We start from the raw sequence: 22500 nt of genomic DNA, 5'->3' as shown, positions 1-22500 counted from the left end.
CCCTTTACAATTTTAACACGGATACAACTCGTACACAACCAATCACACACCGGCGAGAAGCGGCAGCCAATTGCGCACAGCGTACTCTCTACCAGGATCCACAGCCCCCTGGGGGACTGAATGGGGTGCAGGAAGGGGAGAGAGGACAGACCCTAGTGACAGAGCACCATCCACCACTGGGCATACAAGCACACACACATTCAGACAACTGCTTTTATTGAACATGAAGACACACAGACACACTCAGGGAGAATTTGTCAGGGAATCAGGGAGGGCCAATTTACCTAACCTCCATGTCTTTGGACTGTGGGAGGAAACCGGAGATCCCGGAGGAAACCCACGCAGACACAGGGAGAACATGGAAACTCCACTCAGATAGGGACTGGAACCCAAGACCCCAGTGCTGAAAGGCAAACGTACTAACCACCAAGCCACCGTGTTGCCCGATGTAATAAATATAAGCTGAATAAAGCAAACCTACCATGTTTATACATTTATCTGAGTGTTGTAGGTTTTTATTTTGAAGTGGAAAAATGTCCTGAATGAGAACGAGATCCCGTTTAAGGAGCTCTTAAAAAAAAAACCCTGATTCGACTATTAGTCGACTAAATGGAAAATCTGACGAATCAGATTCAACTATGAAAATCCTTAGTTGAATACACCTCTAGTGTTTACATGCACGTCTTACCACACAATCCCACCATTATGCCCAGCAATGCAGACCCTAGCTGCAACTCCCGCCCCCTCTGAACATCTGAACCCTCGTGGCACGCTGACTTCTGGAGCCAGGAGTTTGGCTCCAGGAAACCGCTGCGGCCCTGCACTGACGTCTGGATGAGGATTCCGGAATCCTGCACCAGCTTCCTAGGCATTCCAGAATCCTGCACCAGCTTCCTGCGCATTCCGGAATCCTGCACATTCCAGAATCCTGCACCAGCTTCCTGTGCATTCCAGAATCCTGCACCAGCTTCCTGCGCATTCCGGAATCCTGCACCAGTTTCCTGCACATTCCAGAATCCTGCACCAGCTTCCTGCGCATTCCGGAATCGTGCACCAGCTTGCTGCACATTCCGGAATCGTGCACCAGCTTTCTGCGCATTCTGGAATCCAGCGTCAGGTTCCTGTGCATTCCGGAATCCTGCATCAGGTTCCACCTACGCAGTCATTGTCGATGCTGTTTTTTTGATTTTGTCTGAATGCCAATCATAATTCCCATGACAGCCACATTTGTTTTCTTATGGCGTTGTCTTGTGTACATTCTGGCTGTCAGCCAATTATTATAATTTTATTGCTTCTGTCTCAAGCAATAATCAGCCATCAGGACACATGACCACGTGCTGATAAGTGTCTGATAATGTCTACCCACTGGTCCACCCACCCAAAGCTGCCACATGAAAAAGGCACAGCTGGTTTGGGCATTGGAGGTCGCCATGGCGCTCACTCTCCTGTACTCAGACATCACCACCTCCTCCCTCCCTCCTCTCCTCCTCTATCCCTCCCTCCTCACCTCCTCCACCCCTCCTTTCCTCCTCTATACCTCCTCATCTCCTCCATCCCTCCTTCTGTTCATGTTGTTAGCTCCGCCTCTCTGCTGTCTTTCCTAATTTGTTCATGTTGTTAGCTCTGCCTCTCTGCTGTCTTTCCTTATTTGTTCATGTTGTTAGCTCCGCCTCTCTGCTGTCTTTCCTTATTTCTGTTCATGTTGTTAGCTCCGCCTCTCTACTGTCTTTCCTTATTTCTGTTCATCTCATCAAATTATGAGCCATATAAAATGCCATCTTTCATCCTCTTCCTGTTTTCTCTGACCCTGGGCGTCATTTTGATAGACCGGCTGCTTTGTTATTGTCTGATCTCTGTGTGTACCGTTAATCACACTGTCAGTCAGTGACCTGCGGCGTCCCCCACAGGCAGGTGAGTGTAATTACAGCGTTAGGAGGGGTCTGACCCACAGGAACCAATAGAGCCTATGAAATTTAATTACTGATGACTTATGGTTCAAGTTATGATGCCATCGGCTTTTTTTAGTAATATTTAGCAATAATAAAATAACAAAATAAAAGTTTCATTTTTTCTCTCCTCAGTTCAGGCACCTGGATGCCAATTAGTAATAGACTGTCTCCACCATGGGCCACCTCCACCTGCGTGTCCGTACCACCTCCACCTGCGTGTCCGCACCACCTCCACCTGCGTGTCCGTACCACCTACACCTGCGTGTCCGCACCACCTCCACCTGCGTGTCCGTACCACCTACACCTGCGTGTCCGTACCACCTCCACCTGCGTGTCCGTACCACCTACACCTGCGTGTCCGTACCACCTCCACCTGCGTGTCCGTACCACCTCCACCTGCGTGTCCGTACCACCTCCACCTGCGTGTCCGTACCACCTCCACCTGCGTGTCCGTACCACCTACACCTGCGTGTCCGTACCACCTCCACCTGCGTGTCCGTACCACCTACACCTGCGTGTCCGTACCACCTACACCTGCGTGTCCGCACCACCTCCACCTGCGTGTCCGTACCACCTCCACCTGCGTGTCCGCACCACCTCCACCTCTGCAGCACTAGGTCGGTGTGTTCGTGTCTGTCTGTCTGATTTTCTCAATCTTGGCTTCACCTTCTGATGTTCATTTATCTGTTCCTATCTATGCTCAGCTCACAGGCTACATGGTTTACACACACACACACACACACACACACACACACACACACACACACACACACACACAGCTTGTATGTGTGCTACGGCTGAAGGCTGAAGTGCCACCAAGCTCAGACGTCATCCTCCTGTCTGTCTGAGCTCACTCACACACACACACACAGCCGCACACACACGCACAGCCGCACACACACGCACGCACACAAAGCCATCTGGTTTTGCACATTACTGGGAAACGGTTTTAAATGAGCTCATCAATGAGCACTTAGTCTCAGGTGCAAGGTTAAACGAAGCAGGCAAAAATATTTACACATTATATATAAATGTAAAATAAAAAACAAATACAGTGTGTAATAAAATTAGTGTGTCTGCATAAAACTAAACAGTGTGGAGCACACAAACACATTTGCAGCAGTATAGAGAACCTAGAGACAGAGCCACAGACACGGGGGGGGGGGGGGGGGGGGGGGGTCTACTGGGACACCAGAGGTCTTCATGCTACTTACCCCAGTGTTTAATCACCACAGAAACACAGACCACCTACATCACCCTGTAACATGCAGAGGTCAGTACGCTTGTGATTGGGTGAGGGTGTGTTCTCATACACATGTATGTGTGTGTGTGGGGTTAGAACACCTGTGTGTGTGTGTGTGGGGTTAGAACACCTGTGTGTGTAGGGATAGAACACCTGTGTGTGGGGGGGGGGGGTAGAACACCTGTGTGTGGGGGGGGGGGGGGTAGAACACCTGTGTGTGTGTGTGTGGGGTTAGAACACCTGCATGTGTGTGTGTGTGGGGTTAGAACACCTGCGTGTGTGTGGGGTTAGAACAGCTACATGAGTGTTGGGGTACAACACCCCACCCAATTCACTGTGCACCCTGTGTGTGTGTGTGTGTGTGTGTGTAGTGGGCTCAGATGGAGGAGAGAACACATTCCCCACATACCACGCCACTGCGTTGTGTTACCATCCGGACACTCTCCACAGCCACAGACTCATCCTAATGTACCCCACGTACTTTCACATACTTTTGTGTGCACGTGTGTGTGTGTGTGTGTGTGTGTGTGCGCACGCGCAAGATAAGCCCCTAATAGCCAAGCAGAAAGAAATTGGAAAGAGGGCAAAGACGCCTGCTTGCTGGAGGGTGCGTGTGTGTGTGTGTGTGTGTGCACGTGTGTGTGTGTGTGTGTGTGTGTCTACATTCCAGCATGTATGCTGAGCCTAAAAGTAGACAAGGCTCCTCAATAAACCTCTGGCAGTTCTCTCAGCACAACACACACACACACACACACACACACACAAGCTGACGACAGTGTGTGCATGTTTTCTGGACACATGCCAGGATCTTGCATGTCTGCTAGTCACCTATACATTCTTTACAGAAGAATAAACATTTCAACCCTGCTCTCAAATGCATACCCCTCCCCACACACACACACAAATGCCACTGTTATATTATATTGGTGTCCTGCAAACACTTCGAAAACTTTTCACAACTGAATATCTGTTCTATTTGCTTAATGTGGCATAAAGACTTAGAGGTACTTGGGTTATTAACTTTTTATTGGCATTACACAGAAAAACACCCCAGTCCAACCCATACAATTATACAGTCTTAATCCTACACCCTACCCTCCCCCCTCAGACACACACACACACACACACACACACACACACACACGAATGGGTATCTTCACCCTCTGTCTCCACCCAGCAGCAGCCTAGTTAGTTAAAAGGACAATATGATGATCATTAGTGTAGGAGTGTGTGAGTGCTGTGTGTGTGTGTTTTAAGAGAGAGACATGATGAGACAGGCCAGACTGCATTAATGTTTCTGAAATGAATAGTACACAAAATATTCAAAGACCAATTACACATTATGAACTTCAACCTCTCGTGGCCACACCCATTCGCCTTGTGGCCACACCCACATGTCTTGTGGCCACACCCACATGTCTCGTGGCCACACCCACATGTCTCGTGGCCACACCCATATTCATGGCCACACCCATATTCATGGCCACACCCATACGCCTCGTGGCCACACCCATTCACCTCGTGGTCACACCCATACGCCTCGTGGCCACACCCACATGTCTCGTGGCCACACCCATATTCATGGCCACACCCATACGCCTCGTGGCCACACCCATTCGCCTCGTGGTCACACCCATACGCCTCGTGGCCACACCCACATGTCTCGTGGCCACACCCACATGTCTCGTGGCCACACCCATATTCATGGCCACACCCATATTCATGGCCACACCCATACGCCTCGTGGCCACACCCATTCACCTCGTGGTCACACCCATACGCCTCGTGGCCACACCCATACGCCTCGTGGCCACACCCATACGCCTCGTGGCCACACCCACATGTCTCGTGGCCACACCCACATGTCTCGTGGCCACACCCATATTCATGGCCACACCCATACGCCTCGTGGCCACACCCATTCACCTCGTGGTCACACCCATACGCCTCGTGGCCACACCCACACCCATTTACATTTACAGCATTGTTAGCTGTAAATCGGTCTGTAGTGTCTCCACCGTCTCTCAGCCACCTGTAGTTCTTCTGCGGCTGCTATGAAGCACCTCAGAGAGTCGTGGAATTGTGGGCAGGAGTTCAGACCTTGGTGAGACAGGTGGAGAGGTGACGGTGGATGTTGCACCGAGACAGGTGGAGGACTATGTGGAGAGGGGTCATGACAGGTCAGCGGAGTGTAAATGAAGATAAGTTCTCATCTCTGTTGAGGAGAGCGATCAGGTGGTGGAGATCTGGTAAAGACTCGGCCAGGACGTTTACTGCTTTATGAGGTGGAGAAGAGTGATGGAAGGTGAAGCGATGAAGGTCAGGTCAAATGAACAGATGAAGTACAAGGACTCCATTTTGTTTTAAGGGAGGCTGAATGTGTCGTGTGAATGAGAGATCCTGTTCATTGGGAAAGATGTTCATTTGAGGATGTCAGTTCATTTGAGGATGTCAAGTTCAAAAGTTACCTAGATGACCAGTGTGTGCCGGGGAGAGACACACTACACAGCCTGCTGTGGAGGGAGAGAGAACAGCTGCTGTGGGGGGGAGAGAGAACAGCTGCTGTGGGGGGGAGAGAACAGCTGCTGTGGGGGGGAGAGAGAACAGCTGCTGTGGGGGGGAGAGAGAACAGCTGCTGTGGGGGGGGAGAGAACACAGCTGCTGTGGGGGGGGAGAGAACACAGCTGATGTGGGGGGGAGAGAACACAGCTGATGTGGGGGGGGAGAGAACACAGCTGATGTGGGGGGGGAGAGAACACAGCTGATGTGGGGGGTAGAGAACACAGCTGATGTGGGGGGTAGAGAACAGCTGCTGTGGGGGGGAGAGAGAACAGCTGCTGTGGGGGGGAGAGAGAACAGCTGCTGTGGGGGGGAGAGAGAACAGCTGCTGTGGGGGGGGAGAGAGAACAGCTGCTGTGGGGGGGGAGAGAACACAGCTGCTGTGGGGGGAGAGAACAGCTGCTGTGGGGGGTAGAGAACAGCTGCTGTGGGGGGGGTAGAGAACAGCTGCTGTGGGGGGGGTAGAGAACAGCTGCTGTGGGGGGGTAGAGAACAGCTGCTGTGGGGGGGAGAGAGAACAGCTGCTGTGGGGGGGAGAGAGAACAGCTGCTGTGGGGGGGAGAGAGAACAGCTGCTGTGGGGGGGAGAGAACAGCTGCTGTGGGGGGGAGAGAACAGCTGCTGTGGGGGGAGAGAACAGCTGCTGTGGGGGGGAGAGAGAACACAGCTGATGTGGGGGGTAGAGAACAGCTGCTGTGGGGGGTAGAGAACAGCTGCTGTGGGGGGGGGGTAGAGAACAGCTGCTGTGGGGGGGAGAGAGAACAGCTGCTGTGGGGGGGGGAGAGAGAACAGCTGCTGTGGGGGGGGAGAGAGAACAGCTGCTGTGGGGGGGGGAGAGAACAGCTGCTGTGGGAGGGAGAGAGAACAGCTGCTGTGGGGGGGGGAGAGAACACAGCTGATGTGGGGGGGGAGAGAGAACAGCTGCTGTGGGGGGGAGAGAGAACAGCTGCTGTGGGGGGGAGAGAACAGCTGCTGTGGGGGGAGAGAACAGCTGCTGTGGGGGGAGAGAGAACAGCTGCTGTGGGGGGAGAGAGAACAGCTGCTGTGGTGGTGAGAGAGAACAGCTGCTGTGAGGGGAGAGAACAGCTGCTGTGGGGGGGAGAGAACAGCTGCTGTGGGGGGGAGAGAACAGCGGCTGTGGGGGGGGAGAGAACAGCGGCTGTGGGGGGGGAGAGAACAGCGGCTGTGGGGGGGGAGAGAACAGCGGCTGTGGGGGGGAGAGAACAGCTGCTGTGGGGGGGAGAGAACAGCTGCTGTGGGGGGGAGAGAACAGCTGCTGTGGGGGGGGGGAGAGAACAGCTGCTGTGGGGGGGAGAGAACAGCTGCTGTGGGGGGGGAGAGAACAGCTGCTGTGGGGGGGGAGAGAACAGCGGCTGTGAGGAGAGAGAGAACAGCGGCTGTGAGGAGAGAGAGAACAGCGGCTGTGAGGAGAGAGAGAACAGCGGCTGTGAGGAGAGAGAGAACAGCGGCTGTGGGGGGAGAGAGAACAGCGGCTGTGGGGGGAGAGAGAACAGCTGCTGTGGGGGAGAGAGAACAGCTGCTGTGGGGGAGAGAGAACAGCTGCTCTGAGGGGGAGAGAGAACAGCTGCTGTGGGGGAGAGAGAACAGCTGCTGTGAGGGGGAGAGAACAGCTGCTGTGAGGGGGAGAGAACAGCTGCTGTGGGGGGAGAGAGAACAGCTGCTGTGGGGGGAGAGAGAACAGCTGCTGTGGGGGGAGAGAGAACAGCTGCTGTGGGGGGAGAGAGAACAGCTGCTGTGGGGGGAGAGAGAGCAGCTGCTGTGGGGGGAGAGAGAACAGCTGCTGTGGGGGGAGAGAGAACAGCTGCTGTGGGGGGGGGAGAACAGCTGCTGTGGGGGAGAGAGAACAGCTGCTCTGGGGGGAGAGAGAACAGCTGCTCTGGGGGGAGAGAGAACAGCTGCTGTGGGGGGAGAGAGAACAGCTGCTGTGGGGGGAGAGAGAACAGCTGCTGTGGGGGGAGAGAGAACAGCTGCTGTGGGGGGAGAGAGAACAGCTGCTGTGGGGGGAGAGAGAACAGCTGCTGTGGGGGAGAGAGAACAGCTGCTGTGAGGGGAGAGAACAGCTGCTGTGAGGGGAGAGAACAGCTGCTGTGGGGGGAGAGAGAACAGCTGCTGTGGGGGGAGAGAGAACAGCTGCTGTGAGGAGAGAGAGAACAGCTGCTGTGGGGGGGAGAGAACAGCTGCTGTGGGGGGGAGAGAGAACAGCTGCTGTGGGGGGGAGAGAACAGCTGCTGTTGAAAGTCTGCTTGATGACTGGTAGAAGTGCAGAGGCCACATCTCACCCCGAGAGTGCACAGACGGCTGGGGCTGATTACTGCGTCTCTGCCTTCGTGATGGAATGGATGTCTGAGGTCTATGGGAGATGAAATCAGACACTAGAGAGAAGGACGTGTCTGGAGAAGGGAGCTAGTGCATGAGAGAAAGTACGCTGATGCTCCTTCTCGTGACCACGCCACTCGTGACTACGCCTCTCATGGCCACGCCCATAATGACCACGCCCCTTCATTACTTCTGAATCTATTCCTCCCCTCATTCTCCCATAATTCCTCTGTAGTGGCAGGAAGGAGACCGAAGACCAGAACCTCTATATCCCCCATTTAAATCTGAGATGTGTGTGCTATGACCGTATTACCCCATAGTACAACACACACACACACACACACACACACACACACACACACACACACACACACACACACACACACACACACACACACACACACACACACACACACACACACACACACACACACAATACCTATCCATCTCCACAGGCTCATAAAACACTGTTAGCAACAGTTTAATCCATGTTATTACACCCAAGTGCCAGTTGGTCCCCTCCCCAGAGCAGACAGAGAGCGATGTCTGCTCCACAGATTCATTCCTAAAGGCAACAACTGCACCTTTTGGTTACAGAAACATGAATCTGTCCCCGTCTCGCCCCCCCCCCCAGGACGAGGCCCAGAGGAGTTTGGACATGTCTGCCACGTCCACACAGCAGTGCTGTATGAGGACCTGCGTCTCCCCCACACATAAAACGAATGCGGCAGGAGCGGAGGACGAAAGAGAGCCAGCTCGCATGAGACGGAGGAAGAAGAGGATAGCAAGCTCCGCCCCCTCCACCGCTATGGCAATGGTGACAGAGCGGACAACAGCGTTACGACTGCTACCTGGGAATATCAAATGCTGAGATGCTATCGTAGCGTGAACAGGCCGCACACACTCAGATTAACTGCCTTGACCTGGGGCAAAACATATTCACTAAAAATGTTTGTTTATCGCTGCTTGTTCATAATGATTTTGTAAATCAAACAGTAACGTTATATTGTCGCCTTGTGACTTTTATAGTGCAACGGAGTGAAAATTCTCCTGGCATCCAGAAATGTGAACTGGGCAGTAAAGAGTGATATTCACCCTGCGTGCGATGCACTTTTCTCACCTGAAAACACCCATCAGATGCTGTGGCTGTCTTGAGGAGTTATTTTGTTTTGATGTTGTGAAGTTGAGGACAGAAGTGACTATGCAGCATTTGACTATAAAACAGCAGAGGCAACGACTCGTACTGCTGACATCAGGTGCTGCGTTAATAGGCCCAGGAAATAGGAAGGTCCGTGTTCCCAGGCAACCGTCTGCGCTGGTGTTCCCAGGCAACCGTCTGTGCTGGTGTTCCCAGGCAACGGTGTGTGCTGGTGTTCCCAGGCAACGGTGTGTGCTGGTGTTCCCAGGCAACGGTGTGTGCTGGTGTTCCCAGGCAACGGTGTGTGCTGGTGTTCCATGTTCCCAGGCAACGGTGTGTGCTGGTGTTCCATGTTCCCAGGCAACGGTCTGTGTCTATAAACATGCTCATGTGTCTATAAACACAGCGCTCCCCAGTGTTACCAGTGCGCTCCCCAGTGTTACCAGTGCGCTCCCCAGTGTTACCAGTGCACTCCCCAGTGTTACCAGTGCGCTCCCCAGTGTTACCAGTGCGCTCCCCAGTGTTACCAGTGCACTCCCCAGTGTTACCAGTGCGCTCCCCAGTGTTACCAGTGCGCTCCCCAGTGTTACCAGTGCACTCCCCCAGTGTTACCAGTGCGCTCCCCAGTGTTACCAGTGCACTCCCCCAGTGTTACCAGTGCACTCCCCCAGTGTTACCAGTGCACTCCCCCAGTGTTACCAGTGCACTCCCCAGTGTTACCAGTGCACTCCCCAGTGTTACCAGATCTGGTGACCACCTACAGACTTCACGGGCTGGTCTGGTGACCACCTACAGACTTCATGGGCTGGTCTGGTCTGAACTCATGCCCCAATTTCAGAACAGAAATGTGTGTGTGTGTGTTAATAGATAGGTAAGAGGAGAGTAACTGTACTGTATTAAAGGGGTTGCAATTATCAAAATGCAAATCGAATGAACAAAACAGAAATCTACATCAAGAACAGCATCGATTCATCTTGTTACTCTTGCATAAAGTCAGGGATTGTGTTGAATTATAATCAGATGGATTATTTACCATATGTCTTTTCATATGCAGGTTGAAACACAGTCATTAACTGAAACAGCTGTCTAGGAAGCTGTAACTGGTTGAGGAACAGCCAAACTGTACTACAAAAGTGAAGTTGTAGAAGACGTTATAATACATCAGCGAGGTATCTCCCACACTTCAAGGGGTTCAAGGCAGACTGGGGTTTCAAGATGTGCTGTACGAGCTCTTCTGAAGAGACACAAAGAAACAGGCGACGTCGAGGATCCTAGATGTGGTGGTCCGCCAAGGAAACATAGCACAGAAGATGAGACACGTCATGTTTATGTCCCTCAAAATCAGATGATGTCCAGCAGAAGCCCAGTAGTGCCATCAGCTCAGAACTGGAAGAACCCAGTGAGACCCAGTACACCACACCAGTGGGACACAGGCACACCCACCAGTCCCACCAGTGGGACACAGGCACACCCATCTCCTGTGCAGAAACGTCTGTCTAGTAGTAGTCCTCATGGAAGAATTGTGGCCAAAAAAACATACCTCCAGCATGGAAACCAGGCCAAGTGACTCAACTACACACGAAGCCATAGGAAGTGGGGTGCAGGAAAATGGCAACAGGTGGTCTGGAGTGATGAGAGAAAATGAAAAATATTTAACAGAAAGCAGTTTGTTTGCCGAAGGGCTGAAGAGCAGTACAATAAGGAGTCTGCAGGCCCTCTTCAACACTGAAGGATGGTGGAGGTTCCATAGTGGAGCGTGGTGGAGGTTCCACAGTGGAGCGTGGTGGAGGTTCAACAGTGGAGCGTGGTGGAGGTTCAACAGTGACGCCTGGTGGAGGTTCCACAGTGGAGCGTGGTGGAGGTTCAACAGTGGAGCGTGGTGGAGGTTCAACAGTGGAGCGTGGTGGAGGTTCAACAGTGACGCCTGGTGGAGGTTCAACAGTGAAGCGTGGTGGAGGTTCCACAGTGAAGCGTGTTGGAGGTTCCAAAGTGAAGCGTGGTGGAGGTTCAACAGTGAAGCGTGGTGGAGGTTCCACAGTGAAGCGTGGTGGAGGTTCCACAGTGAAGTGTGTTGGAGGTTCAACAGTGGAGCGTGGTGGAGGTTCCACAGTGGAGCGTGGTGGAGGTTCAACAGTGAAGCGTGGTGGAGGTTCAACAGTGAAGCGTGGTGGAGGTTCCTTGAAGTCTGGGGCTGCATTTCAGCAAACAGCTGGTGATATGGCCGGGACTGATGGTGATGTCATTGCTGAGAAATACTGGCAGACATTTACACATCATGCAATACCAGCAGGGAGGCGTCTGGCTCCTGGATTATTCTGTGCTGGACCCCAAACATACAGCCAGTGTCGTTCAGAACAAGGAGACCTGGAAGTGATGCTACGGTCTCCACGGAGCCCAACAGTACACTGTTGATCTCAACATCACTGAGTCTGTGTGGGATTACATGGCGTGACAGGATGGTCTGACCAAGACTCCATCCACAGTAGATCTGTGGTTAGTTCTCCAAGATGTTTGGAACAACCTCCCTGCTGAGTTCCTTCAGAAACTATGTGCAAGTCTACCTCAAAATCGAAACCAGAATAAGCTTGACTGTCATGGCATATGAGATTTCACACAGATTTCTCTTTTGTTCATTGCATTTTGTTTATTGAGCAAAATAAACTCAACATTTCCATTTTGATTTTTATACACTAGTTACTCCCTAGACCTACTGCCCAAACAATAAAACAAAACAACAAATACGTTCTGTCCTATTACAGACACAGAGTCCACGCAGTTGAGTTAATTACTCAAGCTCACAGTCCTGCGCTGTGTGTGTGTGTTGTAAGTTCCAGAGGTCAAAGGGTCATGCAGTGCCCTGCGCTAAAGAGCCCCACCCACATCTCAGCCAGTCACACCATTCAATACTAATGAAACACACACAGATTGTGTACAACACACACACACACATATATGCGCGCGCGCGCACACACACACACGCGCACACACCACACGCGCACACCACATGGCCAACGCTGTTGTCCAGAGAGGCGTACAGAAGCTCAATGTAGTCTCAACATTCCTTCATGTGAGCAGGTCAGCGTGAGGAATAATTTGTGTTTGTGTTTGTGTGTGTGTGTGTGTGTGTGTGTCTCCTCACCTCCACATCCTTGTACTTGTCTCCCAGGTCCATCAGGCGGTGGTGTGTGTGTGTGTGTGTGTGTGTGTGTGTGTGTCCTCACCTCTACATCCTTGTACTTGTCTCCCAGGTCCATCAGGTGGTGTGTGTGTGTGTGTGTGTGTGTGTGTGTGTGTGTCCTCACCTCCACATCCTTGTAGTTATCTCTCAGGTCCATCAGGCGGTGGTGTGTGTGTGTGTGTGTGTGTCCTCACCTCCACATCCTTGTACTTGTCTCTCAGGTCCATCAGGCGGTGGTGTGTGTGTGTGTGTGTGTGTGTGTGTGTGTGTCCTCACCTCTACATCCTTGTACTTGTCTCTCAGGTCCATCAGGTGGTGTGTGTGTGTGTGTGTGTGTGTGTGTGTGTGTGTGTGTCCTCACCTCTACATCCTTGTACTTGTCTCTCAGGTCCATCAGGCGGTGGTGTGTGTGTGTGTGTGTGTGTGTCCTCACCTCTACATCCTTGTACTTGTCTCTCAGGTCCATCAGGCGGTGGTAAGCTCGGATGGCCTCTGCGAACTCTCCCACGTCGATACACACGGCGATGAAGTTCTCCCAGATCTGCCAGCGCTCGAAGTTGCACTTGAGCGCCTCCTGCAGGGTACGGAAGGCTTTCTCCCTGTGGGCAGCATGCCACACGCTCAGAGGCATTGTGGGTAGCGTTGGGGAGCAGTGTGGGGGAAATGTGCGGCACAGAATTGAAACACAGCTGTGTCTGGTCAATAATGCCATGTCGAGCATCAACTGGACCAAGCCAACTTCCACAGCTCAACACACACACACACACACACACACACACACACACACTCACACTCTCACACACTCACACTCACTCTCACACTCACTCTCACTCACACTCTCACACACACTCTCACACACACTCTCACACACACTCTCACACACACTCTCACACACACTCTCACACACACTCTCACTCACACTCTCACTCACACACACTCACACACACTCACACACACTCACACACACACACTCACACACACTCACACACACTCACACACACACTCTGTTCTGAGTGTTGTCCGACTGACTGCGCAGCATCAACCAGGTTTTAATAGAAGATTCCCAAGTCTCATCTTAGGGATGAGCGCACAGGGCTGATTGGCTGAGGGACCTCGGGGACCGAGACTTCCCAGAAGCCCTCAGCACTTCACTACTCCACCAAGGCTGCTCACAGGACAGAAGCAGAGGGACGGCCTCTACGGGCGAGGGGCGAGGGGCGAAGGGCGAAGGGCGAGGGGCGAAGGGCGAGGGGCAACGGCCTCTACGGGCGAGGGGCGAAGGGCGAGGGGCGAGGGGCGAAGGGCGAGGGGCGAGGGGCGAGGGGCGAAGGGCGAGGGGCGAGGGGCGAGGGGCGAGGGGTGAGGGGCGAGGGGTGAAGGGCGAGGGGCGAGGGGCGAGGGGCGAGGGGCGAGGGGCGAGGGGCGAAGGGCGAAGGGCGTCCTAATCGACATTTACCCGCCGAGTCGGGGGAAAGCTCGTGCTTGTAACGAAGGAGCAGAGCTCGGAGAAACAGGAGCGGGAACGAAGACGTGTCAGTTAATCCTGCCTGTGTGATCCATTCAGGAAGGAGCCAGCCTAAGAGCTGGAGGTGTGTGTGTGTGTGTGTGTGTGTGTGTGTGTGTGTGTGTGTGTGTGTGTGTGTGTGTGTGTGTGTGTGTGTGTGTGTGTGTGGAGTGGCGCAGCATGTTATGAGGTACACAATTTGAGTTTTCTGAGGAAACTGATCTTACTTTTTCCTCAGTTTGATGTAGGCGGTGGACAGGTTGTTCCAGGCCTCCGAGTTCTGAAGGAGAGAAAGAGCAGCGTAAAGAAGAGTCAGTGTAAAGAAGAGTCAGTGTAAAGAAGAGTCAGTGTAAAGAACAGCTGGAGCCAGGCTTTCAGGAGTCTGTACAGTCTGTAAAGATCAGTCAGTGTAAAGATCAGTCTGTGTAAAGATCAGTGAATGTAAAGAATAGGGATGCACCGAAAATTCGGCCACCGAAAATTTTCGGCCGAAATGGCTTAAATTTGCATTTTCGGTTTTCGGCCGAAATACTTTCATCACCGAAACAACACGGCCGAAACAATGTGCTGTGATGACGCAAGCAAAAATCGCCTGCACGTGTTTATTTGGATAAAGCTAGCAAAAAAGTTTTCCAGTGATGGTGCCAAGGAAATGGACATTACACCAAAAATTATGGAACTCGTTGCCTTAGACGATCAGCCGTTCTCTGTCGTAGGGATTTCGTAGGCTAATAGAGAACATTGAGCCCCGTTATGTTTTGCCGAGCAGACGACATTTCTCAAAAGCGTGTTTACCTGAGCTGTTTAATGTTGTTGCAACTCACGTCACGTTTTTATGAGAGAATTTATATTTATCTTTCAGGCCAGTCAGTTATAATTAAATTTAACTCGTATAAAATACATATATTTATCCTCTCAGATAAAAACGGTCTGGAAGCGAGTTAAATTTAATTAATGGTCGGCCATTGTCAGCGTTATCGCCGTTAACGGCCCACCACTAATTTTATTTTATAATATGCATTACTGTAATGTCAGTGCTAAATACATATTTTCAAATCAAATTTTGTAGTTGATTTATTCTTTGAATAGTGAGGTGTAGGTACCATGCTAAACCAGCAGGTGGCAGTACCACTGGCAACACATTGAACAAGCTTGCTTTGACGGAAGTAAGGGTGTGTCTACAGTTCAGGTGTTTAAATACCCTGAACAGCCATTCATCTCTCTCTCTCTCTCTGGTTTGACCGACACATAGGTTAGACCTATTAAAGAGAGGCTCCGTAATATCTCCTTCTCTCTCTGGTTTGACTGACACCGAGGTTAGACCTATTAAAGAGAGGCTCCGCCACTTCTCTCTCTCTCTCCGGTTTTCTTTGAGAACACGCGAACTTTGCAACGACTAACAGCAAACAGCTGAAAGTCGTACTACTTAATTAACGAGCCCGAGTTACGGTGCAATCTAACCAGCAACCGATCAACGTTACCGCGACAACAGATTCACCAAACGACTTCAATCAAGCTTGCTAACGCGGCCACACGGACTGAAACAAAGGCGATCAACTCCCTGTTGTTAAACCGTGAACGAGACTCGCGTTCCTGGACGATTCCCCAGCACACCTGGACGACGTCGTTTAATCAACGAGGAGCCTGCGGTGGAAATTCCCTCCTAATTCCAGGAGAATTCAGGGAGGACGACAAAACCCCAAATCCTCAACACGTGAGACTCTTACCGCTGGGCATAGTTCATCAAAGGGCATAGTTATTTGAACTACAGAGTTAACTAAGTTTTTTTGTTAATACATTCTGAATGTTTGTGTTTAACTTTATTTTCATAAACTTCGTTAAGATTTGTACACACAAGTTCTCCACCTGGCATGCAATCTCCATGTTTTATCTTCTGAATATTTGACAACTTGTAGTTCCCATTCTCAGACACACTACATTAATTTTTAGTTAGTAAGCCAGCGCCATTACTCTTTGTTCTGACCACGTTGGAATAAACCAGCTGAGCTCATTAACATAGTCGCGCTGCTCTACTGTTTAAAGTCGGCACCATTTTAGTTGCTTTGTTCTCCATAGGAGAACTGAGATTACAACTCCGCCTCCTCACACGCGCACAAGCGCGCACACTTACTCCTCCCCTTTTTTTACACACACACACACACACACACACACACTCTAGATGCTGAGTCTTCACTGTAAATATACTGATCCATGTTGATGCTCTTTGTGTTTTAGAATAGTTGGTTTTAAATAAATGTATCATTTATTTTCACCAAATTGTCTGTGTTGATGTCATTCAAAAGTGGTTGTTGCCAAAACCTCCAAAGAATTCATTGTTAAATCCTTCAGATACCAAACCATTCATTACCTTTAGTTGATAACTAAACTTGTGGTTCTGGTATAATTAGAATATGAGACTGATTCTAAAATTAATGAGACTGATTAATAATTAAGGTAAAACAAATTATATCTACTTTAAAGGATTAGTAGGTGAAACCCCTACATAATTGGTGCCCCGTGTGAGGGAGATTTCTGGCTCAACCATATTTGTTTGATATCGACCATTTTTTCATATCACAGGCTTTCAAGCCATTAGAATAGGACCATCTCCAAATTCGCCAGAAGAGGGCGCCAGAGCGCTTCCTAAGTCTTCCTATAGAGGAAAGCTAATCCTTGGTAACTTTAGTTTGGTGATATCTTGTTCTAATTTGTTTACCATTTGGTTACTATTCACATTCATTGTGCAATCAACTGAAGATCAGTATATTTATTTTACTCATTTAATCTGATTACTTCAATAGTAACTCAGTTGCTTTAACTTGTGTGGCATCCCACTGATTTCCCCTGTACTGCAGAAGTATTGGGATAATTATTTAGCACCGTTATCAGATTTCACAGTCTTTGTATAACTTCACTATTGCAGTCTTTGGTCCAGTGTGCTAGTGTTTAGTTTCAGAGACCGTAATCACCTTTTGCACAATTCTTTTTATCCCAGTTTCAATTTGGCTTGCCTATCTAGGTATTACCCTTTTACCTGCCCACACTTGCCAGACACAGGATCGCGGCACATTAACTAGGCCAGATTGTACTGAAGCTGACTTGATTTTGTCCCTTTTTTTTGAGCTAGTCTATAAGTACATTTAGACTAACCATGACTTTTCTAAAACAGAATACTTGTCAATCTTTGCTTCAGCTCCTTCAGATGCTTGAACCAGGTAGGAAGGATGTTGACAAACCTCTAAAGGACTACTTTGAGGAGACCCCTACCGTTCCAGATGTAGTTTTTAAAATGTTCCTTCTATGTCAGCAGCAGGCTCTCTTAGAAGTAGAGGCACTACGCAAGGAAAATGGACTCCTCAAACAGGACACTGCTAAGCTCAGTTCTGAGGTTGAGAGCCTTCGCCACAACCTCCAACTGACCACTCATGCGCTGAATGACATGCTCACCGTAAGTGAACGTCACACGGGCTTAACAGAAACTGCCCGCCTCCAAAGGGAGAGTGAGCTTGCTCGTGCGAGAGCGCAAGATTTCCTTGCAACTAGATCCGGCACCTCTAGACCTTCTTTATTAGTTACAGTAGAAAGCCCATATAGTCAGCACTCCACAGGTGATGATGCACCTGTCATACATCCTAAGGCCCCGGCTCCAGTCCCCACGAGTCTTGGATTAGATGCAACTAGTTCTTCCTCAGAGTATCCATATGATACTACTGACGGTTCAGCTTCTGAAGCTCAAAGTGAAGCCTCTGTGGAGAATCACCCTCCTAGAGCAGATGCCCTGTCTGCATCCTCTTGCTACGAGTCAGCAGAGCCCTCTTACTCGTCCCTAGCTTCTGCCCCCTTACTCTTGAGTAACAAAAAGAGTAAAACTAATCCTGCTATGTTTTTTGACCCTCCTTATTCTCTGCATGATGTCCAGACCAGGGACATCCCATCAGGTACAGCAGCTAGGAAGCCTTACTTAAAAGCTGAGCATCATTCCACTGACCCACGCACAGGCTGGCGCAGTGACGTACATGTTCCAGCTTCTTCCTCAAGGAGAAATGCAGGTATTTCTCAACTTGAGATGCGCAAAGGCTCACTGTTGCCCCCTATGGACAGAGACCAGGAAGGTAGAAAGCATGCTGGTGACCATTATCCTCCGCATGATGTCCAGACCAGGGACATCTCATTAGGTACCACAGTTAAGAAGCCTTGTATGAATGCTGAGCATCATTCCACTGACCCACGCACAGGCTGGCACAGTGACGTACATGCTCCAGCTATTTCCTCAAGAGGAAATGCAGAAATTTCCCAACTTGAGATGCACAAAGGCTCACTGTTGCCCCCTATAGACACAGAGCAGGACGGCAGAAGGCATGCTGATGTACACCACTGGCAGAACGTACAGACAAGGGACGTCTCACCAGGTAGAGCAGATAACAGGCCTTACTTAAACGCTGAGCATCATTCCACTGACCCACGCACAGGCTGGCACAGTGACGTACATGCTACAGCTTTTTCCTCAAGGAGAAATACAAATATTTCCCAACTTGAGATGCATAAAGGCTCATTACTGCCACCTAGGCACAGAGAGACAGGAGGCAGTAGGCATCCTGTTGACCAAGAGTTACACCACTTGGATAGTGAAGGTCCACCTTCCTATTCTAATAGACATGTCCTTGAACATTTCCCTCGGTTAAAGTTACTAGATTCACTAGCCAAGGACATGGAGCCATTCGACCCAGCAAGGTCAAACTACCATGTTGAAGACTACCTCCAAGAAATTGAGTGTAGCCTCTCGGACTTGCCCTATGCAACAGAACGAGAGAAAGTGAAGCTAATTTGGAAAACCACCTCTAGATCAGTTCACACGTTCATAGAGTCACAGCCGTTTTCCATTAGGGACAGTTACACTCAGCTATGCAAAGCCCTCGCTGAGGAGTATTCCGCTTATTTTGACGAAGCGTCAGCATTCATGTCAGCCATTAAAATTAAGCACAAGCGTTCAGAGCATCCCAGGGATTACTTTAATCGCTTGAAACAAACATTTTTCCAGGGAAGAAATGGACCCGGTCTCACAGAAGACCGAACCTTCAAATCCCTATTTTTGCACAATCTCCACCCTTGTGTGAGAACCCATGTCTCACTTTTAGCACGCCAAGGTGACCTGTCGATGTGTGAGATCAGAAAGACCACGCAGACAGTTTGGGAGACTGTTGTGCAGCCCAGTATGCTTGAAGGAGACTCCCAAGAGCTCCAAGATCCTCCCTATGCTTTCCCTGTAGATTCAGACACTGTTCTTTCTGCAGGCCCCTCTCACTACTCTCGTCACAGGGACAGAGCCAAGAGGTGGAAAGAGAGGCAGAACCAGTGGAAGGGGGGACAGCCATAGATAAGGGTCAGTTAGTGGACCTCCAGCCTGAACCAGGAGGAGGCAGAACTGACTTTATACGAAGTTACATGTAAACATTCAGCCTGTAAGCATGTAGCTATTTTTCTAGATCTCTAACCCTTTAAAGGGAGATGTTCCTGGCATCATCTCCGCTCACATGTCTGCATTTTCAATGCAGTAGGTTCTTTACTAAGGGGGGTGTACCCAGCGTTACCTCCTAACTTCTACATTTTACCCCTCACACATCTTATTCTCCCCTCTACCAGTATAGCAAGTGTGAGATACTTTAGCAACACTGTTTGGCAGCCCAGCTTTGTCTTAACAAGACTTGTGAAACCGTTTGCCATATTAATGTTTTCCCAAATGCGTACAGAATATAGGTAAGCACATCTGCTACCACTGTGGTGCAAACTTGGCAAATAAGTCTGGCATAAGTTGCATAACACTATTCCTCAGAACCACTAGAGATGTTGGTTGTTTTTGCATGATGACAGCTCCTGATGCTCAAGTCTACACTTGGCAATAGTAGCATTAGAAATGTATTTTGGTTGTTTAAATACTTCACTGTCACAAGATAGGATGAGGCATTACACCTCAGTTAAACCCCCATTTACATTTTACAATTACCTTTAGATCCCACAAGGAACCACACTCTAACTAGACATTAACCCAAATGTCCGTCGTGGTCCAACGAGATCCTTCACTTTAAAACATTGTTAGGTTTGTTCCAGCCAACAGACAAACACCAACTTGTGCGAACACACCTTTCTCCATGCCTGATGTACTTCCTCTCCTCCATCAAAGGCATTTAACCCTGCATGTGACCTTGATTTCTTTGTATAAAGCCAAGTGAAATCTAAGCCATGCATTAGTATCCTTTCATTGTTTTTCTTGATTTGGTTAACCTTAGTTACTGTTCAAGAACTGCCCAGTAGTGAACTTGTTGCCCAGATGTGTGTCTACAGCATCTCCCAGCCATCTCATGGATCATGCTATGAGCGGGATGGACAACTTGACTCATGGAATTGATCACCTCCCAGTGGATGCTACAGGGAACATGGACTGCATGGATAACCTTTTGTGCTCTTCAGGACTATGACATCAGCCCCAGTCTGAAGACCAAGGGGGGAATGTAGGTACCATGCTAAACCAGCAGGTGGCAGTACCACTGGCAACACATTGAACAAGCTTGCTTTGACGGAAGTAAGGGTGTGTCTACAGTTCAGGTGTTTAAATACCCTGAACAGCCATTCATCTCTCTCTCTCTCTCTGGTTTGACCGACACATAGGTTAGACCTATTAAAGAGAGGCTCCGTAATATCTCCTTCTCTCTCTGGTTTGACTGACACCGAGGTTAGACCTATTAAAGAGAGGCTCCGCCACTTCTCTCTCTCTCTCCGGTTTTCTTTGAGAACACGCGAACTTTGCAACGACTAACAGCAAACAGCTGAAAGTCGTACTACTTAATTAACGAGCCCGAGTTACGGTGCAATCTAACCAGCAACCGATCAACGTTACCGCGACAACAGATTCACCAAACGACTTCAATCAAGCTTGCTAACGCGGCCACACGGACTGAAACAAAGGCGATCAACTCCCTGTTGTTAAACCGTGAACGAGACTCGCGTTCCTGGACGATTCCCCAGCACACCTGGACGACGTCGTTTAATCAACGAGGAGCCTGCGGTGGAAATTCCCTCCTAATTCCAGGAGAATTCAGGGAGGACGACAAAACCCCAAATCCTCAACACGTGAGACTCTTACCGCTGGGCATAGTTCATCAAAGGGCATAGTTATTTGAACTACAGAGTTAACTAAGTTTTTTTGTTAATACATTCTGAATGTTTGTGTTTAACTTTATTTTCATAAACTTCGTTAAGATTTGTACACACAAGTTCTCCACCTGGCATGCAATCTCCATGTTTTATCTTCTGAATATTTGACAACTTGTAGTTCCCATTCTCAGACACACTACATTAATTTTTAGTTAGTAAGCCAGCGCCATTACTCTTTGTTCTGACCACGTTGGAATAAACCAGCTGAGCTCATTAACATAGTCGCGCTGCTCTACTGTTTAAAGTCGGCACCATTTTAGTTGCTTTGTTCTCCATAGGAGAACTGAGATTACAACTCCGCCTCCTCACACGCGCACAAGCGCGCACACTTACTCCTCCCCTTTTTTTACACACACACACACACACACACTCTAGATGCTGAGTCTTCACTGTAAATATACTGATCCATGTTGATGCTCTTTGTGTTTTAGAATAGTTGGTTTTAAATAAATGTATCATTTATTTTCACCAAATTGTCTGTGTTGATGTCATTCAAAAGTGGTTGTTGCCAAAACCTCCAAAGAATTCATTGTTAAATCCTTCAGATACCAAACCATTCATTACCTTTAGTTGATAACTAAACTTGTGGTTCTGGTATAATTAGAATATGAGACTGATTCTAAAATTAATGAGACTGATTAATAATTAAGGTAAAACAAATTATATCTACTTTAAAGGATTAGTAGGTGAAACCCCTACAGAGGTTAGCCATAAATCCAATGTTACTAATAATTGGCATAATGTATTTCGGTGTTTCGGTTTTCGGCTTTCGGCCTTGGTTTCCTCATTTTCGGTTTTCGGTTTCGGCTAAGAATTTTCATTTCGGTGCATCCCTAGTAAAGAATAGTCTGTGTAAGATCAGTCTGTGTAAAGATCAGTGAATGTAAAGAATAGTCTGTGTAAGATCAGTCTGTGTAAAGAACAGCTGGATCCAGGCTTTCAGGAGTCTATACAGTCTGTGTAAAGCAAAATCTGTTTACTTCGGACACAGTTTGAAGTTTCTCATTTGTTTGTTTGTTTGTTGTTGTTGTTGTTAAAGCAAGCACCTCAGCATCTTGGAGGCCATCTTTACTCTGTGATCATATGACTCACTAGAGGAGAATGTCCAATCTGGACTATGACCTCGTCATGCCAGAGTATTAAGTTGAGAGAGAAGATAGCTAACGTGTGTAAAAGAAGATTTATGTAAAAGAAGAGATAGTGGGTCACGGGACTCACATCTGGTTCCAGAGACACACATCGCTGGAAGGCTTTCGCTGCTCCCTCATAACTCTCCAACGCAAAATATGCACAGCCTAGAGAGAACCACACCCCGAGCTTCAACCCAGGGAGAGGGAGGGAGAGAGGGAGGGAGGGGGAGAGAGAGAGAGAGGGAGAGAGAGAG

The 22500-nt window shown here is 49.4% G+C and overlaps 1 protein-coding gene across 1 annotated transcript in view; it reads right to left on the bottom strand.

Annotated features, from left to right (window-relative positions):
• The window catches only part of ttc27 (tetratricopeptide repeat domain 27), a 34396-nt gene that overhangs the window by 9847 nt on the left and 2049 nt on the right, over positions 1 to 22500 (bottom strand). Inside the window, exons 3-5 of the mRNA XM_076995949.1 lie at positions 22335 to 22433; positions 14135 to 14187; positions 12837 to 13002 (exon numbers count right to left, since the gene is read on the bottom strand). Of these exons, the coding sequence (XP_076852064.1) occupies positions 12837 to 13002; positions 14135 to 14187; positions 22335 to 22433 (318 nt within the window). The remainder of the gene's footprint in view (positions 1 to 12836; positions 13003 to 14134; positions 14188 to 22334; positions 22434 to 22500) is intronic.

Source organism: Brachyhypopomus gauderio, unplaced genomic scaffold (genome assembly GCF_052324685.1).
Source record: "Brachyhypopomus gauderio isolate BG-103 unplaced genomic scaffold, BGAUD_0.2 sc294, whole genome shotgun sequence".
NCBI classification, from domain to species: domain Eukaryota; kingdom Metazoa; phylum Chordata; class Actinopteri; order Gymnotiformes; family Hypopomidae; genus Brachyhypopomus; species Brachyhypopomus gauderio.
The sequence above is the reverse complement of the archived record's forward strand: the minus strand, read 5'-3'. Positions and strand labels throughout refer to the sequence as shown.